Raw genomic sequence first — 19,957 nt, forward strand, 5'->3', positions numbered from 1 at the left:
TGGATGGATGGATGGATGGATGGAGAGATGGATGGATGAATAATGGGTGGATGGAAAGATGGATGGACAGGTGAATAATGGATGGATGGATAGATGAATGAGTAGATCATGGATCGATGAATGGGTGAATAAATGATTGATTGATGGATGGATGAAGGGATGCATAGATAGATAACTGGGTAGAAGATTTAGATGGTCTTCCTGCCTAGTTTGGGGTCAGGTTACCTGGATTTGAGTCTCAGGTATCCAAGGAGGGGTGTGACTGGGCTAGCCATCTGAGCTCATACCTCACTTCCTCAGGCAAATCCTCCCAGATTCTCAATCTGGGTCCACCTGCCACTTGTTCTGATAACATCATGCCTTCTCCTTCACAGTCCTCTGCATATCGATAATTGATGAACATTTTGTGATAGATGTTTGACATCTCCCTTTCCTGCTAGAACATAAGTTCCACAGAACAAACCAGTTTTGTCTTTTTTGTTTCCATGTAATTTCCTACCTAATGGCTGTTTATGACTAATAGACGGTAGTCCCTGACTGCCCCACTGGGAGCTCCACTCTGGACGCATGTAGTCTGTTCCTCTGACCCGAGGGCAGTGGTCAAGGGGCACCTTTTCCCTAAATGTCAAGCGATCGGAGATGGGTGAAATGCACAATGCAGCCAGATGACCGAACCAAGGTTTCTGGGGAGTACTTGGTATCCTGGAAATGCTCATAATGATCCTGGCAAAGCTGTGCACACCAGGGTCCCACTGCTGCCCAGGCATGGCAGAGCAGGACCCAAGGGAAGCCTGTGGTGCCCTCAGGGCTCATCGTGAGATCACCATCCCTCAGGACACTGCCTGTATCCCCACTACAGACCACCTAGGACCAGCCCCAATAATTAAGAGGCCATCAGGATGAAGGCTCTCTCACCATGCATCCTGTTGACCCCTGACCCCAACGAACCCCAAGCATCCTGGCCACCACCTGGCTTTGCAAATTCTCCACAACAACTCCGTCCTCCACCCTCACTGGCCCCCCAGCCCTCCGCTGGCCCCCTGGGATTCAGCTGCCATCAACACCCTCTGCTGGCCCTTGGGACTCAGCTGCCATCAACACCCTCTCGTGGCCCCGTGGGACTCAGTTGCCATCAACAACAGCCCCTCTTGTTTGCACACTTCCCTCATCCTCTTGCTCCAACAGAAACCCAAACCTCCGAATCACCGGAGAGAAACAGGCGCCGTGTGCTCAGCGAGGCTACGTAACCGGAAAGCCCCCAAGTGGCCATTGAAAGGGACGAGGTACTGCGAACTCTCGTGTGTCCTTCCTGTGCACCGCTCTGTTAGAAGGGGCAGACCCATTTGCACTTACGGGCGGCCCCAGGACACATCCTGGAGGAGAGACACCAGGCACAGCTATAGGCTGGTGCTGTTTGTGTAAAGGCGCTAAGCCACGCCCCTGCCCCACGCTACGCACGCACGCAAATCCCGTGTCCCTCTCTGGGAAACACCACCCACACAGGTACACAGCAAAACGATGGCAGTGACCTCAGGGAACCAGGAAAGTAAGGAGAAACCCACAGCTGGTGTGAGGAAGGAGAGGACAGAAGACAGGAGCAGAAATCAACAGACCCTCTCACCAGGGCCTCCCAGATGCCACTGACCCTTCTCCAGGGATGACGTCCACATTCAGTCTGGCAGTTTCTCCTCAGCACTGCTCTCTCCTTATTCTTGGTGATTCCCGAATCCTCTCAGGCGCTCCTGACTCCTGTCCTCTGGGGATCCACCTCCACAGACGGGGGTCCCCGGGCTGGGTCACAGGCGTAGCTGCAGCCTGGGGGCTCTGCCCCTCCCTGCCGGCCCTTCTCCCCCACGAGTGCTGGAAATCCCATCATGGACTGTGAGCATTTTCAACCTGCCTCCTTTCCTTGGCGCTCACGGGAGACCGTGGTGGTCGCCCCGGGCCTCCCCTCAAGTCCTGCCGTGTTCGCAGGGCTAACCCGCAACCGTGGAGAACCCTCCTCCCCCAGCAGCGCACGGAGGCAAACTGCTCTGTCGCCTGGTCTCCCTTCCATTTACGACTGTGCATCTCAAGGGGGCCCCTAATTCTGCTCTGCTGCCCACACCCTGCCGGGCCTCCCCGGATGCCAACCCTCAGCATAAGCCCAGGCCCCATTCAGCACCAGCCTGCCCATCTCTCCAGCCTCATCCCCACCACACCTCCGCCCCCGCGCCACCACACCGGCCTGCTCTCTGCCCCAGGCCCTTTACACATGCTGTCCCCTCAGCCAGAAGGCTCAGCCCCCGGTCTGTGTGTGGCTCGTTCCTTCGCACGGCAAGACGCTGCCTCCTCAGAAAGGCCCTGATACGTGGCCGAGCTCACGTGGCCTCCTCCCCTCCAACTCCGACCCCACCCGGCTTCTCGGTCTCACACCTCCACCCGATCATTGCTGTCTCCCTCCCGTGAGAGTGCACGCTGCTTGAGGACAGGGCCATCTGGACCTCACTGAGAAGGGCACCCTTTCCATCTCAGGCCCTCAGCCGGTACGTGAAGAGCATGACCCCCCCTGGTTTTGGGGCGCACGTGGGGCAGTGGGTGCTTGTGGGGCACTGGGGGCACGTGGGGCAGTGGGCGCACGTGCTCATCTCCTGAAGAGACCGGACAGAACCAGCTGCAAGCTGCGGGCCTGTGGCTGAGTTCTGTTTTCCTCCCGTGCTTTGCCGTATTCAGTAAGTCATGCGTCATGAACACTTAGTACTACGATTTTATAATTCGCGGTATTTACACAATCAACACGGGAACATGGTTTTGTCAGAAAAATTCAAATAATAGGTCAAGACTGAAGACGCTCTTTGTCATGTGGTCTCCACCCCCCAAATCCCCGATCCCCACCCACAGAAAACCACGGCTGCCGTTTTGATGCGTGACCTTCCGGATCGTTCCCTGCGGGGTTTTGTACCGGAACGTGTATCTAGAGACACGTGTGGGATTTCCGGTGGGTGAATGGGATCGGAGGGCGGCTACTCTTTCATGGCCATCCAGTGACGCACCCTCGAGGGGCCCGGCTGCACAGACCGGCCTAGCCACCCTCCCTAACCACAGTGGGGGATGCCCCTTCCGATGGGCACCTTAGGGTCCCACAGCCTCCTGGGCACGGGAGAGGCATGCCTCGCGGCATGCAGGTGCACCTGCATGGTGCAGAGGGCTGGGGCACAGAACACACGCACTGTAAGTTTGAAAAGACGCAAGCCGGCCTCCCTGAGACACGTTGACTCGCGTTCCCAGTAAGAGTGTTTAAGCTGCCATTTACACAACGTATCGCATACCATCCGCTCGCTGTTACCTGGCATTGTAACTGTAGCCAATCCCACAAGTGAAAATTATCTCAATGTGTATCTGTTTCCTAACGCAGTTAAGAATCTTTCCCCGTGTTTGTCGGCCCCTGGGAATTCTCTGAAGCGCCTGTTCTCTTCCTCAGTTTTGGACCATTTATTCTTTCTTGCGGATTTTCAAAATGTCTTCATTCATTATGGCAAAACCTATCTCCATTAGCCACAAGAACGTGTCTGTGGGTAGGTAAGCACGTGTTTATACGCATAAGCACACTTGACTTCCTTACTGCCATTTTTATGGTTACTTTAACTTACTGATTAATTTTATAATTTTATGGAAAAGCTATGATATGCTCACCCCTAAGGGAGGCCTAAATAAAGCTAGGTTGGGGGAGAAGAGGGACAGAGAGAAACTGCATGCCAGGCACGGGGTTTGCTTTGGGGCCGGCCAGGTGGAGGGGCGAACCCAGAACTCTTGGGGTCTGCCAAACGCCAGCGAACGGTGCACTTTCAGACGGTGAGTTTTAGGGGCACCTGGGTGGCTTGGTGGGTTGAGCGTCTGACTCTTGACTTCGGCTCAGGTCATGATGTCACGGTTCGTGAGACTGAGTCCTGAGTTGGGCTCCGCACTGAGCGTGGAGACTGCCTGGGATTCTCTCTCTCTCTGCCCCCTCCCCCATTCTCTCTCTCTCTCTCTCTCTCTCTGTCAAAATAAATAAATTAACTTAAAAAAAAGATGGCGAATTTTGTTATGTGTAGTTTTGTCTCAACAAATAAATAACAATTTAGACGCCAACATGAGGGGAAGCGAAGAACTCTCGGTACTATCTCTGCAACTTCTGTGTAAATCTACAGTTATCCCGGGATGAAAGATTTGTGTTTTTAAAGAAAAACTGATCTAAGAGGAAAGAAAAAACAAAACGGTGGGAGGGTGAAAAGGAAAGAAGGAAGAGATCAGGAGACAGACAAGGCAGCCACTCCCCGTGCTCTGCGGGCCAGGGAGCAACAGGCAGCGCGTGCCAGGCTGGGACGGAAATCCACGGCCACGGCCACGTGCCCTGGGCTCGGGCGGCAAAGCCACAGGAGGCCCCAGGAGCTCGGCCCTACCTTGTGCGTCCTGGACCCCGGGTTCTCCTCTCTTCTCCTCCTCCTGCTTCTCAATTTTGGACTTGAGGTGCTCGATCTCCCTGCGCAGGTTGGAGATGACGTCGGTGTACTGTGCGATGTGGTAGGACACGTTCAGTAGGTTGCGCTTCACCTGGTGGGTGGGACATGCGGCCAAGGTCAGACCTAGCCAGAACGGACCCACTATGTGATATTTATGCTACAGCTACGCCAGCACATTTATGTCAAGAAAATTCAGATCAATGCAACTCAGCCTTAAAAAGAGAGGAAACCCAGACACCTGCTCCCACGTGGATGAACGCCAAGGAAATGATACTGAGTGACACAGCAAGACACGGAAGGGCACACACTGGGACCCATTCACACAAAGTCACGGAGTCGTCAGTCTCATGGACATGGAAGGACACGCACTGGGACCCACTCACTCGAGGTCCCGGGGTCGTCAGACTCACGGACACAGGAGGACATGCACTAGGACCCACTCACTTGAGGTCCCGGGGTCGTCAGAGTCACCACATGGGAGGACACGCACTGGGACCCACTCACTCGAGGTCCCGGGGTCGTCAGACTCACGGACATGGGAGGACACACACTAGGACCCTCTCCCACGAGGTCCTGGGGTTGTCAGACTCACAACACAGAAGGACACGCACTGGGACCCAGTGACACGAGGTCACAGGGTCGTCAGACTCACAAACACAGAGTAGACAGTGGGGCCGGGGCTGGGGGAGCACATGGGGAGTCTGTGTGTAACGGGACAGGGTCTCAGTGTGGAAAGATGGAATGTTCTGGAGCCGGACGGTGGGGACAGCTGCAAAGCATGTGAATGTGCTCGGTGCCCCTGAGCTGCTCACTTAGAAGTGGTTAAAATGGTAAATTTTATGTCATGTGTATTTGGCACAATACAGAAAATTCGAACATCCATCAAAGGCCCTCCCCAGAGGTAACCACTGAGGTCACTTGGGCGTGTGCCCTCCAGAGGTGGTTCTGTTCATATACATGTATCTGCAGAGACACCTATAGGGAGTTTCTTGGTACAGGTTTGGCTTTTGTTTTTTCTTTATGTAAACATATCAAACTGGGGCTACCATTCTTTTTAAAACAATTTTTAAGTAGGTTCCATGCCCCACGTGGGGCTCAAACTCACGACCCAGAGGTGAAGAGTCCCATGCTCCCCCGACTGAGCCAGCCGGGTGCCGCCTGGCTTTCTTTTCTCGCTTTTACTTGCTTCCCTCATCCAGCGTTGTCGCTGGGGCGCGGTCCGTCTGCCAGGATGCGCGTACCCCACCTTCTGTAACAGCTGCCCAGCAGTCGCCGCGTCCCCTTGGACAGGCACTTTGGGGCTTGCCAGTGACACAGCATTTGGACGCACACGGGTCCCGGTTTGTCTTTGGTGATTTGGAGGGTGAACCAGCAGGCCGCGAGGCACACGCACGTATGTGTGCACACCCACAGGCTCTTCCTCACCCGGGGCCCGGAGTCCTGGACTGACCCCCTAAACTCTGTCTCCTCTGTCACTCTCCCTTCTCACACCCCACGGCTGTCATTGAGAACACTGGCCACAGCTGGAAGTGACAGATCTGTGTGTGGGAGACATGGTTCCCAGTGGCCTTGCCTGCTGCTGTGCTTGAAGCTTGGCTGAGAGTAGGCGCTATCCCGGCACCTAGCTCGTGGCCACGCTTTGGGACGGGGCTCATCCCCGCAAGCGTCCCCTTCACTCACTGGCCACTAGACACACACAGTGCCACTAAACACCCTAAGTGCTAAGCAGCCGCACAGACGGATCCTCTACACTGAGTGCAGCTGCAGCCAGAGCGGGGAGGGGCCCAAAGTGTGGCCCCTGGAGCCAGAACGTGGGAGCCTCTCTCGGTGCTCCGCTCGGGCTGCCCAGTCTGCACAACGGGATAACGGGCCTCCCTCCCGGGGAGAGGGCGTGAAGAGGTAAATAAATCCAGACATCAAGAGCTCAGAGGGTGCCTGGCGAACAGCTAAGTCAACTCATGTCCTGAACCCACAGAACCCTGCGAATGGGGCCTCATTTGGGAAAAGGGTCTTTGCAGGTTAAGTAAAGGCTCTTGAGATGAGATCCTCCTGGGGAAGCCCCGTAAAGGTGGCGGCAGAGGCTGGAGTCAGGCGGCCACAAGCCCAGGGCCGCCAGGAGCCCTGGGGTGGAAGGGAGGTTCCAGAGGGAGCCCGGAGTGAGAATTTGGCCAGTGGGGGAGCAGATAAAGAACAGATGGGGGGCTCACCCTCGTCTTGATGTTCTTTGCCCTGTAGGCATACAGCAGGGTGGTCCGAGACTCCTCGAAGTGCGTGCTGGCCGGGCTGATGTGCGCGATCATCACGGTCCGGCTGTTCCCTCCCAGGGCGTCCTGCTCAGCAGAGGGTCTGAGTTGGGGGTGATGGGAAGAGGCCCTCCAGTGCCCGTCCCCGGCCCGCCTGGACCCTCCCTCTGAGGTTCCTGCTCCAAACCCTGAGGGAAGCAGGTGATGGCAGGACCAAGGGCTTGGTGCTCGGGGAGGGGACATGCGGAAGGGACACAATGAGACCTGCCCCAAGGCCACCCCATCGGACCTCTGTTCTGATGAGACCAGAGCAGAGAGGCCAAACCTGCAGGGATGTGTATTTATTGCCTTGCCAATTTGTTTACTCACCCTCTTGCTATGGAATAGAGGACACAGAGGAATAGAGAGGACAGCACCCAGCTCAGCACAGAGGGCAGTGTCTCAATGTCAGACTGCCCAGGATGGGACAGGCGGCCTCAGTAAGGTAGTGAGCTCTCTGTCTCTGGGAGTATGCAAGCCCCTGGCTGGTCCATACTCAGAGGGATGGCGTGGGAGTCAGGCAGTGACTAGCAACGGGGTCTACAGCGTTCTCCTGCCTTCGGGGGTTCCTGGAGGGGTCCTCGGAGCCAGGTCTGGGCCTCCCTCCCGGCAGAGAAGCCCGGGATGATGCGGGTGGCTGCCGCAGCCGTACCTTCAGCAGGCGCGTGAGCTTGCTGTCCCGGAAGTTCACGTACTGCGCCCGGCTGCCGCCTTTCTCGCTGAGCGCGTTGATGCAGTTGCCCAGCGCCAGCAGGGAGCGGTTGATGTGGGCGCCTTCCTTCCTCCTCTTGCCGCGGTTTTGGGTCTGGGTGGGAGAGGACGAGGTCCGCACGGTGCACTGACCCCGTCCCACCCGGGCACCCCTGCTCCCCTGCCCGGAGGTGGGTGCCGGGACTCTGCGTGGAGCCCTAAGCGTCCAGGGAGGGGTGTGGCCAAGCCAACATGCCCTCCAGTGAGCAAACGAGATGAGAAATGGGTGACAGGGAGCTCTGTGCACGACAACCCCACTCTGACGAGAAACAGACGAGCGTGCGGGTTTACATGGGCGCCCCCCATGCCGGAACCTCCCTGTCCTTCCCCTCCTGCAGGGGCACCCCCGACCTCACTCTCTGAAGCGGGGGGCCGTGGTGGCCGGCCTCGCACCCGATTTCCTTCATCACGTAACTTCCCTGGCAGCCGCCGTGCTCCTTTACGCGCTTAACATCTTCCTAGCCGCTCTCCGCTGGACCCCCCCAGGCTCCACGGTGGCCCAGGACCCCGGCAGCACCTGGCCCACAGCAGGGGCTGCCCGCGTGAAGGTGCAGCATGAGCACCTCCCAGAGCCGGCACCACGGGGACTCTCCCTTTCTTCCCCTTATCTCTATTTTCCACATTTTCTGCACTGTGTTTCTAGTACATGTGAAACCAGGGGGAAAGAACATCTCCTCCTTAAAGGCACAGGAAGCTAACTGACAGCACGGTCTGAGAATCTCTGACACTTCTCCTTCTCCCAGTCTGTCCCAGCTTCCTTATTTGCCAGAAGGGGCAATCTTCCAACTTCACAGGGATTAAAGTGAGGATTCAGTGCGGAACATGTACAACAGGCCAGCTCGGACCTGTGCCCACAGAGGCAAGCAGTAAACACTGGCTACTAATCTCATTAAGCGGGAGCTGGTGCAGGGTAGGACCAGAGCTGCTGGAGTGGCCGGAGCCAGGACAGCTGCCCAGGTCACGTGTCTGTGTCATAGAGTGAGGGGGCTTTCTCAGAGACCTTGTGCCCTGGAATAGACTACTTTATGCGTGGTTTTCGGTGAAGAAATGACAGCTCGCGAGAACTGAGCAGATTCTCAAAGCAGCCCGTGCAGGTCACTTGAATATACAACTGAAACAAAATCAGGCCCAGAGGGGGAAGCAGCTTGCCCAAAGGCACACAGCAAGTCAGAGGAGAGTGAGATCAAGGACCCAGACCCTGGACCCCCTCTGTGGAAACCCCTCCATCTTGTCCCCTGAGGACACAGCCAAGCCCAGCTGGAACAGGCCAGAGTCCCAGACCTTCATCACATGGGGCTCCACCTGCATGAACCTGTCTGCACCCACATCTGCCTGTGTGTCAGCCGTGTCCTTTGTTGTCTGTACTCTGATGCTTTCACACCTGGAGCCCTTGTTGACCCTAGAGGGACTGCCCCCGGCCCCCCAGGGCCAGCCAGTTCCTGAGGGTCCTAAACCCCTCACCCAGGAGCACACTTCTCGATGCAGACCACCCAACCCAGAGCCCACACCCCGACCCCCTCCTCCGTGGGGCCCTCACACTCTGGGCCACTGTCCCCCAGTCCTAACCCCCAGGGACCAGACGGCCGGGACAGCCCCCATGCCCTGGAGCCCACTGGAATTACCCAGACTGGCCGGGCCTCAGCCTACTTGCCCTGCCTCACCCGCTCCTTCCCACAGAAACCACAATAAGGCTCTCGCCCAAGCACCGCCTCCTCTGCCTCCTGACTGGCCCTGGGGCGTCCCCTGTGGCCCGCATGGCATCCCGTGCCCCCTCCTCTGGGAACTGCCAACAAAGACTATCTTTCCAATGGCGGTCGTCTCCTGGTGTCCTGGCCCTGCTGTGCCTCACAGTTTCTACGAACACACTACATTTTACACCAGCCTGACCCTGGCAGCTGGCGAGGCCCTGCTCAGTTCAGAAGGGCAGGTGCAGGGCAGGTCAGCGAACGGATGAGTGAAACGACTCCGTGATGGAAAACCCCAAAGACACAGAGCACGTGATGCCAACCAGAAGCATGAATATCACAGCAGTGAAAGGCACAGATGCGGGCCCAATGCCCCCAGGCCCAAAGCCTAGATCCACACCACGCCAGGGTCCCGGCTCCACACGTGCTCCCCACCCTATCCTGCGCTGGGGGGATTATGTGGACTGTGCACGCTAAGGGCCTGGTCTTTGGGGACGTGTAAACTGTCATTTGTCAGTAACACCGCTGTTCTGACTCGGCCTCTGTCAAACACCTTCTCTGTGCCCGGCCCAGGGCTGGGTCCTGCCCTCAAGGAAGGCCCAGCCCACCGGACAGCACGAGGTAAGCACAGCCCCATTCCCAGAGACAGGTGCCGCAAAGGACAGGCAAGCCAAGAGCCCAGGGGCAGGCAGGCGGGGCCCTCGGAAGGAGTGTCAGGGCCTGTGGCCGTGTTGGGCAGGAGTGAACTGGGCACCGTCCTCCCAACAGCCACGTTCCATCTGACATGCCCTTCCTTGCACCCTCCCCCAAACTCCTGATGACCCCACACCACCACCCAGCCCTCCTCTGCAGCCTCTGTGCAGACTGTGAATCTCAAAGCACAGGCCTACCCACGCCGTAATCCTCTGGTCACACATCTGCCTTCCCCCAGAGGCTCAGAGCTCCCTGAGGGTGGGTGGGTCAGGAGAGCCTGCCACTCGGGAACTGTGCAATTGTAAGTTCTGGCTCCGTGGGCGTGGCTGCTCAGCACGTGGTGAGAAGCGGCTCACTCTGTAGCCGTGTAGCCAGTGAGCTAGGGGCCCTCTGCGGGGGTCAGGAGCTGTTCTAGGTGCTGAAGATGCTGTTGGACAAGGAGGGGCCCCGCTCGCAGACCAGAGTGACTGGGGACGGTGTGACTGGGCGGGAGGGGGGACAGAACCTGCGACGCCCGCTCGGAGCCCGCCAGGTCCACCATGAAGAGCTTCCCGACGCGCACTCCCTCCGCCAAGTCCGAGCCGCGGCTCCGCTGGCGCACGGTGACCTGCAGCACCGCGTGGGAGCGAGACGACGTCTTGTTGGCGGCCGTGGGCTCCTGCGTGCGCTGCCGGTTGCCTTTGGTGAGAAGGTGCATGATCTGAGGACAAAGGGAGAGTTGGGGGCGTCGGGGGCCTCCGAGAGGCCACGCGCTCCCTGCAGAACCACGAGGCAGGAAGGAGGCCTGTCCCCCGAGCCCTATTGGACAGCTCTTTGCCGACAGAACCTCGTCCAGAGGAGGCAATTTCTGGTTTGCGGCAGGAACGGCAGGGTGCAGACACTTGTACCGCTCTCCCCTCCTCTACCCGTGGCAGGCATCACCAACGGATCGCCTGCCTGTGACACAGAACCTCTCACCGCAGAACCCCACAGTCGTGTGGACTCCCTGGAGCTGGCAGGTTGGGCTGAAACCCACTGTGTGCAAGCCGCTGTGGGGATCAGGCCAGCGAGCCTCGCGGGGCACCTGCTACGTGCCGGGCGGTGCTGAGACCACAGAGCATGCGGTGGGGGAGGACACTGACACAGTGTCACCATGGCAGAACAGGCAGGACGTCTCCTCTCCCCGACCTGAACCCACGAGGGGCACTGCTAAGGGCACACGGCTGGGCCTCGAGGCGTCCGTGAAGGACCTGGGGGCAACAGGGAGGCATGAGGCTCTCCGGCAAGCAGGAGGCCCACCCTGAGGGCAGCGCGGAGTGTGGGCCAGCAGGGGGAGTGGGGGGCGGACAGATAAGACAGAGGGCTGCAGACATGTGGACAACACGCCCACTCAGGATGGCAAGTGGGTTTCAGGCATGCAGTTGACCCTGACAGGCTGGGCTGCCGTGTAGGGAAGGGCTCCCAGCCTGCGTCTGGGTGCAGCAGGAAGAATGGGCGGTCCATCGGTGACATCTGCCCTGGGTGCGGGCCGGGGGAGGGGTGTGGGCACAAGGACAACGTCCCCTCAGCCGAGAAATGACACGGAGCTGTGCGTCCAGCTCCGCCCCCTGAGTTGTGGCGAGCGCGGCCACCCGGACTGAGGCATGCCTCCCTCCGGGGGCCCCTGGGACCCTCACCTCCTGCGCGTTAGAGGTAGAGACTTCCGTGAGGCCTGCGATCTGGATGCTGCCCCGAGAATCTTCCCTCAGGTCCAGAAACCCCGAGGACGGGTTCAGGAGGTCCCGAATCACTTCGTTGTAAATCTGGGAGGGGAGACAAAAGTTGGAAACTGAGAAGCTTTGGTGCAAAGAAAGCGGGAGGTTTAGTATCAGGTATCACGGGCCTCGCGGCTGCGGGGAGATCTCAGACGCCCCGAGGGCTGACAGTCCCTGTGAGGGGTATCCGGGGGGGGCGGTGGAGACAGAGGCTTGCTGTGCACGGGGCACCGAGGTGGTGGGCAGCTCACCTCCAGGTAAGACATCGACACACCCCAGTCCGTGCTGCCGCGCGTCTCGATGGCCCGGAACAGGTCACTGAGGGTCCGCAGGTAGACGCCGGGCTCCGCGTCCATGCCCAGCATGGTGTACGTCTTCCCTGCGCCTGCAGACGGCGGGGCGCCCGCCCAGGTGGGGAGTCCTGAGTGGGCTCCAACCCACCCGGGTGCGCGCTCCCAGGAGACCGTTCACATGTCCACCTACACTGGACAGACTGTCCTGACCACGCTGACACATTCATCTTCCACCTCGGGAACCAGGGGAAAGACCCGGAGTCTGATGGCTCACGTGCGGGAGAAAGCGCGGACGCAGGGATACCGGGATCGGAGCAAGGACACAGACGGTGTGGGGGGTGGGCCCCAGAGGCGTCCTCTTCCCCCAGGCCCGAGCCGGTGCTGTTTCTACAGTGACGGGACCCGCGTGCAACTTGCTGCAGAGTGCCTCTCTACGGGAGCGCCGCTCACCTGCCCCCAACCTGCTCCCCAAACGCCAGAGCCTGGCACGGGGTGCGTGCTCCCTAAGGCCTGCTGAATGAAGAAGCGAAGCGAACAGGCCGCAACTCTGGGCAAGGCGCGTCTCAGGCCTCAGTCTCCCCACCTGCCCCGGCCCTCTGTGATTCTGGCTTCAGGATTCAGCAGGTAGCTCAGCTCTGCGGACCTCTGTCGAGCCCACCCAGTGGGTGCGGAGAAGACGTCTGTGAGTTCCGACAGGCAGCAAGGTGCGGGCTTTGGCTGAACCCCAGACTCACTCCTCCCAGCTGTGTGACCTTGGGGAGGTCATTCTAGCTGAGGCCCAGCTGTGTTGTGTGCAGAAAGGGGATGGCCTGACCTGCCTCTCGGGGCTGCTCCCAGGACAGAAGAGTCGGTGAGACCAGTGCGTGGCAGGTGTCTTGTACCATCAGGGAGAGTCCACTCCCCCCACCCCATGCCCTCCTCGGGGCGCTGCCCGGGGCCCTACCTGAGGGGCCATAGGCAAACACCGTTGCATTGTATCCAGAAACGACGCCTTCCACTAGGTGCTGGGTGGTGGCACGGTACACATCTTCCTGTGAACGGACAGACGGATGGACGGTGGAACGCACGGCCCAGCGAGTCAGGGCACGTGGCTGCTGGAGAGGACGCACGTGTGATGTCTGCAACGTCCCGTTCCCTCTGCCCATGGCCAGGGACCCCCGGGAGGATGGTAGCGGCCCCTGTCCTGCTGTGCCGCCCCCAGGGTGAGGTGGGGCCGGGCTCCCAGCTTCCAGGGAGGATTACGCGGGAGTGCACGTGACAGCTCCTGCCAGGAGCCTGACATCCGCTCGGTCCTAGACACCCATGAGTCCTCTCCAGGACTTCTCAAGATCCGAGAGAAACCACACAGAATGCAGCGACTGGAGGGTGACAGCAGGATTTGTGTGTCTGTGAAGAGCGTCGGGACTCCCCTCTCTGGGGCAAAACCAGGACTGAGGGGCGAAAGTTTCAGGACGGTAGCATTTCACGTAAGGCAACAGTGCCTAGCAATAGGTGTGCTAGCGAGCTCCCTGTCCACAGGGGTATTCAAGAAAGGATACCTCCAGGGGTGTAGGTTTGGCTGCATTAGGCAGAAATGACAGTCCCACCTCCTCTGCCCTGCAGGGCACCCACTCTGGACCCTGCTGTTCATGTCACTGAATTGTCCCCATAGCCCTGGCTGGTCACACAGCTCAGAGGCTAGAGGCACCATCCAGTACTGCTTTCCTCAGCTCTGGACTTACACCGTCAGGGACTGTGACCTGGCCCTGTGTGATCTCAGGCAGCCTCGTTTCCCCATCTGTAAAATGGGGATCAGGTTTCCATGCTTTAGAGGATCGTTGAGAAGCTCGCGAGACAACGCACGTCGAGCCCTCGAGGACAGCGCTCGACAGGCAGCAGCCACTCAGCAGGACCCTCCTGTCGTCGACCCAGCTACCATCTCGGGAGTGAAGGAAGCATGCCTGCTCAGACAGCGGCCGAGTCCCGAGGGAGGGGACATTCCCAGTGCCAACGGGCGGTGGTGGGCCTCGACGGGCCCTGTGGCGCACGCCCATCCTGCCTGAGATGCTGTCCCCAGCCTCCCCACTGCTCCTCCCGCTGACGTCCCGAGTCTGGCTCCCTCCCTGGAGCTGCAGCGGCCTGATCCGTGCCGAGCCCAGCTGATGCCCGTCCACCCAGAGCCAGGAAGGACGGGAGTGAGTGGTCGTGTCCGCCCCGGCTTCGGGGATGCTGGCGTGCCTCAATCAAGAGCCGGGAGACACGGAGGAGCCCGTGGTTCCCGGGCAGTTGGAGGTGAGGTGCGCAGTGCAAGGAGGGGCCCCAGGGCTCCGCTTCAGCTGGGAGGGGACGAGCAGCTGGGTGCAGGGCTGGCAGCACGGAGCCCACGTCCCTCGCTGGCTTTGTCTTGGGGCCAAACAGCCCCAGACATCATCACCCTGGGGGGTGACATTCCCACCTCCGGACGCCTGGGTTCAAATCCTGCTCTGCCGGGCTCCCCTCTCTAGCATGGGGTGACAAGACCCCTCTCACAGGCGAGGGTCGGGTGACGTGCTGGACAGCCTTCCGTCCTTGGCTACGGGTGCTGGTGAGTCTGGCCTGATGCTGGGCCCGAACCCCCTGCCCTGGCCTCACTGGGATCTCGTGGAGGCTCAGCTCCTCCTCTGTGTGTGTGTGGGAGGGGTGCCCAAGCCCCGGCCTGAACCCCTTGCCCGTCTATCAGGTTCTAGCTCTCTGCAGCATGCCCTCACGGAGGATCAGTTCTCCCTGCTTACTCAGCCCACCTTCCCCCTGGGATTGGGGCCCCGGGGCAGGGAGTGTGCCCTAGCCACACGGGCGGCCGAGGGGACACCCTTTCCTTGCTTGGATGGGCGAATGAGAAGATGTGTGAACCCCGGGCACCCGTGGGAGGGGCCTCCTGCTACCTGCCCCTGGGGTGGCCCCTGTGCCAGCCTCCTACTCGTCAGGGAGACTCCTGTGAGAAGTCACGGATGGGACCACCTGCCCGCCAAGTCCTCCAGGGGGTCTCCAGGGTCTGGAGAGGGCCCCCGCGGCCAGCCTGGCCCGAGGAGAGGACACGGGTGGCTATGGGCTGGGGGGTACCTGTGAGGCATGCTGGTCGAAAACGGTGTCGAAAATGAAAGTCTTCTCCCGTGACCGGTGTGCCCGCAGTGTGTCCTCGGGGTCCTCGTCGGGGTCCATGAGCACCGCCATCTAGGAGCAGCGAGGGGGCTGCTCAGAGTCCAGGCAGGCTCCACGCACCCTCAAGGACCCCAGGCCCGCCCACCCTCAATGACACGAGGGGGCTCCATACGGGGCCCAGACGGGCTGCTCAGCCAGGAGGGGGTTCTGGGGGCTCCACCCCCAGGCGTCCTCCCCACTTCCTAGGCAAAGGGGTAGCCTCTCCAGGCTACTGCACCCCCAAAGTCACAACTGGAAGCCCTCAGGCCTGCTGGGCTCTGCCCCCCGGCACCCCCAACACCAGCACCCAATCAACGCCGAGTCCCCCACACAACGGCGGGTACCAGGGCTCAGTGAAGAACCCCCTGGGCTCTGCAGGGACACCCTTTGAAGAAAGCCCTTTGATGAACTGAGGGATGGACCGCAGGGGCTGCCGTGCACCCCCAGGCCACCCTGAGTGCACGAGTGCGTCCACTCCCCACCCCCAGCTCTGCAGCCTGCTCCTGCCTCTCCTTGTGGGGTTAACCATCCCCCCCCCACCCAGTCTCCCGGAGGCGGGGGGAAAGCAAGGAGTCTGAGGGCCTCTGGGGACGGGGAGGTTCAAAGGAGCCTCTCCAGGGCCATTAGAGGCCATCAGCTCTGTTTACTCTGAGAGGAGCTCTGGGACTGTGGGAGAGAGAGGGCGCCAGGAGAGAGCCACAGAGTCCTGGGGGCAAGGCTGGGCAGAACGAGAGCCTGGCTGCCAGGCCTCCTGGCCACCAGGTCGAGCCCCCTCTGGGTCCACAGCTTTGGGAACAGGTCTTGGGAGTCCGAGGGCTGCTCAGAGGTTCCTGGGGAGTCCGGTGGGGCAGGGGCAGGAGCGGCCCCTGAGGGCTGCCCTGGCTTCAGGCCAGCACGCTTTCCATGATGTAAGCTAACCGGGAGAGACTCTCCAGAAAAGGACTCGGGCGGCCCCGGTCCACACAGTTCCCACCACAGGTGCTCGCTGTGAGCCAGGCCAGAATGTTGGAGGAACTGGGCAGGTCCCTGCAGGGGCCCACAGCCCAGCGCCGGGTAGGCCTGGCGGTTAAACAGGCTCGCACCAGCGAAGGGCAATGCTCCCCCACCAACCTGGGCAGGGGGGCAGCTGAGTGGGCGCGGGGTCTCCTGCTGGGGAGATGGCAATGTTTGGACACTGCCAGTGCCCTAAAGGCCGCTGACTTGCTCACATTAAAACGGTGAATTTTGGGGGTGCCTGGGTGGCTCAGTCGGTTGAGCGTCCGACCCAGTTTTGTCTCAGGTCACAATCTCACGGTTTGTGAGTTCGAGCCCCGTGTTGGGCTCTGCACTGACTGCAGAGCCTGCTTGGGATTCTCTTCCTCTCTGCCCCTCCCCTGTTCTACCTCTCTGTCTCAAAATAAATAAATAAATAAACTTAAAAAAAAAATTAATTAAATAGCAAATTTTATGTTTTATGAACTCCGCTTTGATTTTTTAAAAAGCAAGTTACGTCTTGTATAGAGCAGAGCGAGGCAGCCTTGGGAGAGGCCCCAGGTGGGCTCTAGCAGACCCTGGAGTGGAAGGATAGACCAGACAGGATGTGGGGGGAAGGCAGGGCAGGGACCCAGGGGGGGCGGTTGTCAAAGCACCCTGTCACCCGCGCGCGCACAGCCCCACTTCTGCTGCACAGACCGACGTGCTCACAATGTCCAGAAGGGCCTAGGCCCTGTGAAAAGTGAAGTTCGAACTCATTAAAGCCACTTCCCTTCTCCTGACACACTCTCCCCACACCGAACCCTTCCCCATGATCCAGAAGTCTCCCTAAAGTCGCCCAGTCCCCAAAGCCCAGGAAGTGGGAGAAGTTCTCCCCACGAGGAGTACGGCATCCTCAACTAGGAATCGATGGGCGACCCCCCCGCCCACGAAGCTGCCCTGGGCCAGGGTGGGCAGGGGCCACTGTGCAGGTGTGGGTCGGTCACCTCCCAGCTGTGTGGCCAGCAAACAAGAGGCTGCACTCTGACCTCCGTTATCAGGTAGGGCGGGAGTCACCCTGGACAGCAGGGGCACTCCCTGGGAGGAGGTCCGTCAGTCCCCAGATGGGCTGCCACCAAGGTTTGGGCATTAGCGACACTCTCCTGAGAGCTGTTACAGATTCCAGAATACTCCCCTCCCTCCCCTGTCCCGCGTTAATCAGTACCTTGCACGGGGCAGTCTCCAATCCACACCGCCCCCCCCCCCCCCCCCGCCCCCCCGCCAAAGGTGCCTGGCTGGTCACCTGCCCCTGGGTGACTGAGGCCCAGCCCGCATCCCAACCCCCCAGTGCGGTTGTGGTGTGAATTCAGCTGAGTCAACGCTGTTTCCCTATCAACACCACATACACTCTTCAACCCTGGGCCAAAGCCTTTCCTGCAAATCTCTGCTTCCCCCAATTTAACGACCCTCACCTCGATTTACTGCTTAGCGATCTACGGACTCAGCACTAATTCACCGCAGCCTCTGCCCAGAGCACCCAAAGTGTGCAGCCCACACGCTCTGTCCATTTCTTCTTCCCGTGGCATCCTCCGGGGCTCCCCTCCGCCCTGCCGCGTCAGCACCAGGCACCCCCATCTGGCAGGCTCCCTGTCCTGGGTCCTTCGCCTCTGAAATGCTAACACACTCCCGGGCACTCCATTCAACCCCTCGTTACAGCTGCCTTTCTAACAACAGATAGAAAAATCCAATTCATCTGACAGAATTTGTCTTGCCCCCCCCCCCCACTTGGCATTTATTCTGGCATTTCTTTTTAAAAAAAATTTTTTTTTCAACGTTTTTTTATTTATTTTTGGGACAGAGAGAGACAGAGCATGAACGGGGGAGGGGCAGAGAGAGAGGGAGACACAGAATCGGAAACAGGCTCCAGGCTCCGAGCCATCAGCCCAGAGCCCGACGCGGGGCTCGAACTCACAGATCGCAAGATCGTGACCTGGCTGAAGTCGGACGCTTAACCAACTGCGCCACCCAGGCGCCCCCATTCTGGCATTTCTAAACCACGCTGAGAGCTCATCTTGTGAGCGGTTTCTGAGGAGTAGGGGTCCTGGCCCCACCGTACCACGGTCACCTGGGACCCTTTTCCAGCAAAGGGCCTAGACCCTGACCTGGTCCTGCCAGACCGGCTCTGGCCCCCCCAGCCCTTGGGGATCACGCCTCCGCCAGGCCCCCTGGTCTGGGCAGCCACACCCACCCCTGCCACAGGGCCTGAGCCACCCTCCCCTCTGCCTGGATCGCCCCCTCCCGGAGACCACCGACCTCTCCCACCTCCTCTAGCTGCTGCTCAAGGCCTTAGCCCTTCCGTGACCACCTTTGCTGTTTGATCCTCTGTGACACCGAACGCCCCTGAGGCTACACCTTCATCTCTTCATCGTTCGCCCCCACCCTGGACCGGAAGAGTCCTCGGGTCTCTCACGGGTCCGCCCCGGTGTCTGCAGCAGTGTCCGGTGTTGATGTTCACTAGGTGTCGCGACCCTGTGCCCCCACAGCCTCACCTGGTCTCCCACTTTGTGGGCGATGACGGTGGCCCCTTCCTCCAGTTCTGTGTCACTGAGCGGGCGGATCCGAAGCGCCACCTGAGGACAGGACACCACGGTGGCTGCCTTCCGGGGGCCCCACCAAGGCTGCTCCCGATTCTCCAGGGACCCCCAGCCCAAACTCTTGCCTTGCCCCCCCCCCTTCACGAGGGGGTCTCCCTATAACCAGCCGATGGGTGTGTCCCGGGCCTCGGCTCATCCACCGTCGGGTGGGCTCAAGTTCCAAGTCACCCAGCAGACGGGTCTGGCCAGCCCTCGCATGACCTGGAGCTCCTCGGGGAGGAGATCACAGGGCAGGGGGTGAAGAGGGAGAGACAGGGGAGCAGAGGCAGGGCCCTGGACGGGGACCCGCAGCCCCGACACCTGACCTGTGCCAAGTGGGCACCTGTACCAAGGGGCAGAGGGCCAGGAGGCAGCCTCGGGGACATGCGGCCGTAGGCCTGTCAGGAACACGAGGGGGGATGCTCACCACGAGTGGCTGGTCCCTGGGCTCCATCTGTCTCAAGGCCGGGCTGCCCCGGGCTGGGGAAGGGCCGGTGGCCGTGGGGCCGGATGGCGTGACGTGCTCCGTGCTCTCCTGGTGACCTGTCTGTGCAGCAGGCCCCCCCCCCCCCCCCAGCCTGCCCCCCCTTGGTGACATCAGCAGGCCCCAGGAGCCCAGCCAGTCCTTAACTGTCGGCACATGTGGGACCGCACACGTGGCTCGGGAGGCCCCAAGGAGCTGCGTGGCCCAGGCCCTGGTGGATGCAGGCCAGCTGCATGCTGGGCACGTGGGGTCTACGCCCTCACCTGATGCCATGGCAACCCCAGGGTTCCTAGTTGCCTGCCTGAGCCACACAAAGCTTGGCCTTGGAGCATCTCCACCGAAAGGGGACAAACACCACTAGCTAACGCTCAACACAATCTTAACTACGAACGCTTTTCCCCAGATGCCATTTCCAGATTCTGACTGGGATGTGGTTTTTAGCAGCCAGTCCCACTCTGCACCACACCCAGGGCCAGACTGACTTTCACCTTTGGGTGGCTGCACACAACCTTACCCTGCAGCCTCCAGGTTAGTCAGTGCATGGTGACCCAATGCAGGGCGCCCTTGCCAAGTCGAGAACCAGAAGCGGGGAGAACGAGCTGTTCCCCCACCTGAGGACAGTCACAGAGAGGCCAGATCCACGAAGTTCAAATCTGAGAAACACAACTTTGAGACAGCTACAGCACTCAGAGGCCCACAGAGGGCATCCCCACAGCAGCAGCAGGGGTTGGGCCTGAAGTCGAATGAGTCCCTCGAGGTCACCAGGGCTGTCCTGGCCTGCCCAGCCCAGGGGCCATGACCAACTGCCAAATGTGC

At 60.1% G+C, this 19,957-nt stretch overlaps 1 protein-coding gene across 1 annotated transcript in view; it reads right to left on the reverse strand.

Moving 5' to 3' along the window:
- The window catches only part of LOC125928432 (kinesin-like protein KIF19), a 38,374-nt gene extending 19,331 nt beyond the window's left edge, over positions 1 to 19,043 (reverse strand). Inside the window, exons 1-10 of the mRNA XM_049639132.1 lie at positions 18,984 to 19,043; positions 18,574 to 18,654; positions 14,996 to 15,106; positions 12,861 to 12,948; positions 11,876 to 12,009; positions 11,547 to 11,672; positions 10,397 to 10,591; positions 7,416 to 7,568; positions 6,689 to 6,811; positions 4,422 to 4,572 (exon numbers count right to left, since the gene is read on the reverse strand). Coding sequence (XP_049495089.1) covers positions 4,422 to 4,572; positions 6,689 to 6,811; positions 7,416 to 7,568; positions 10,397 to 10,591; positions 11,547 to 11,672; positions 11,876 to 12,009; positions 12,861 to 12,948; positions 14,996 to 15,106; positions 18,574 to 18,654; positions 18,984 to 19,043 — 1,222 coding nt within the window. The remainder of the gene's footprint in view (positions 1 to 4,421; positions 4,573 to 6,688; positions 6,812 to 7,415; positions 7,569 to 10,396; positions 10,592 to 11,546; positions 11,673 to 11,875; positions 12,010 to 12,860; positions 12,949 to 14,995; positions 15,107 to 18,573; positions 18,655 to 18,983) is intronic.
- Between the last annotated feature and the right edge of the window lie 914 nt (positions 19,044 to 19,957).

Source organism: Panthera uncia, chromosome E3 (genome assembly GCF_023721935.1).
Source record: "Panthera uncia isolate 11264 chromosome E3, Puncia_PCG_1.0, whole genome shotgun sequence".
Taxonomy (NCBI): Eukaryota; Metazoa; Chordata; class Mammalia; order Carnivora; family Felidae; genus Panthera; species Panthera uncia.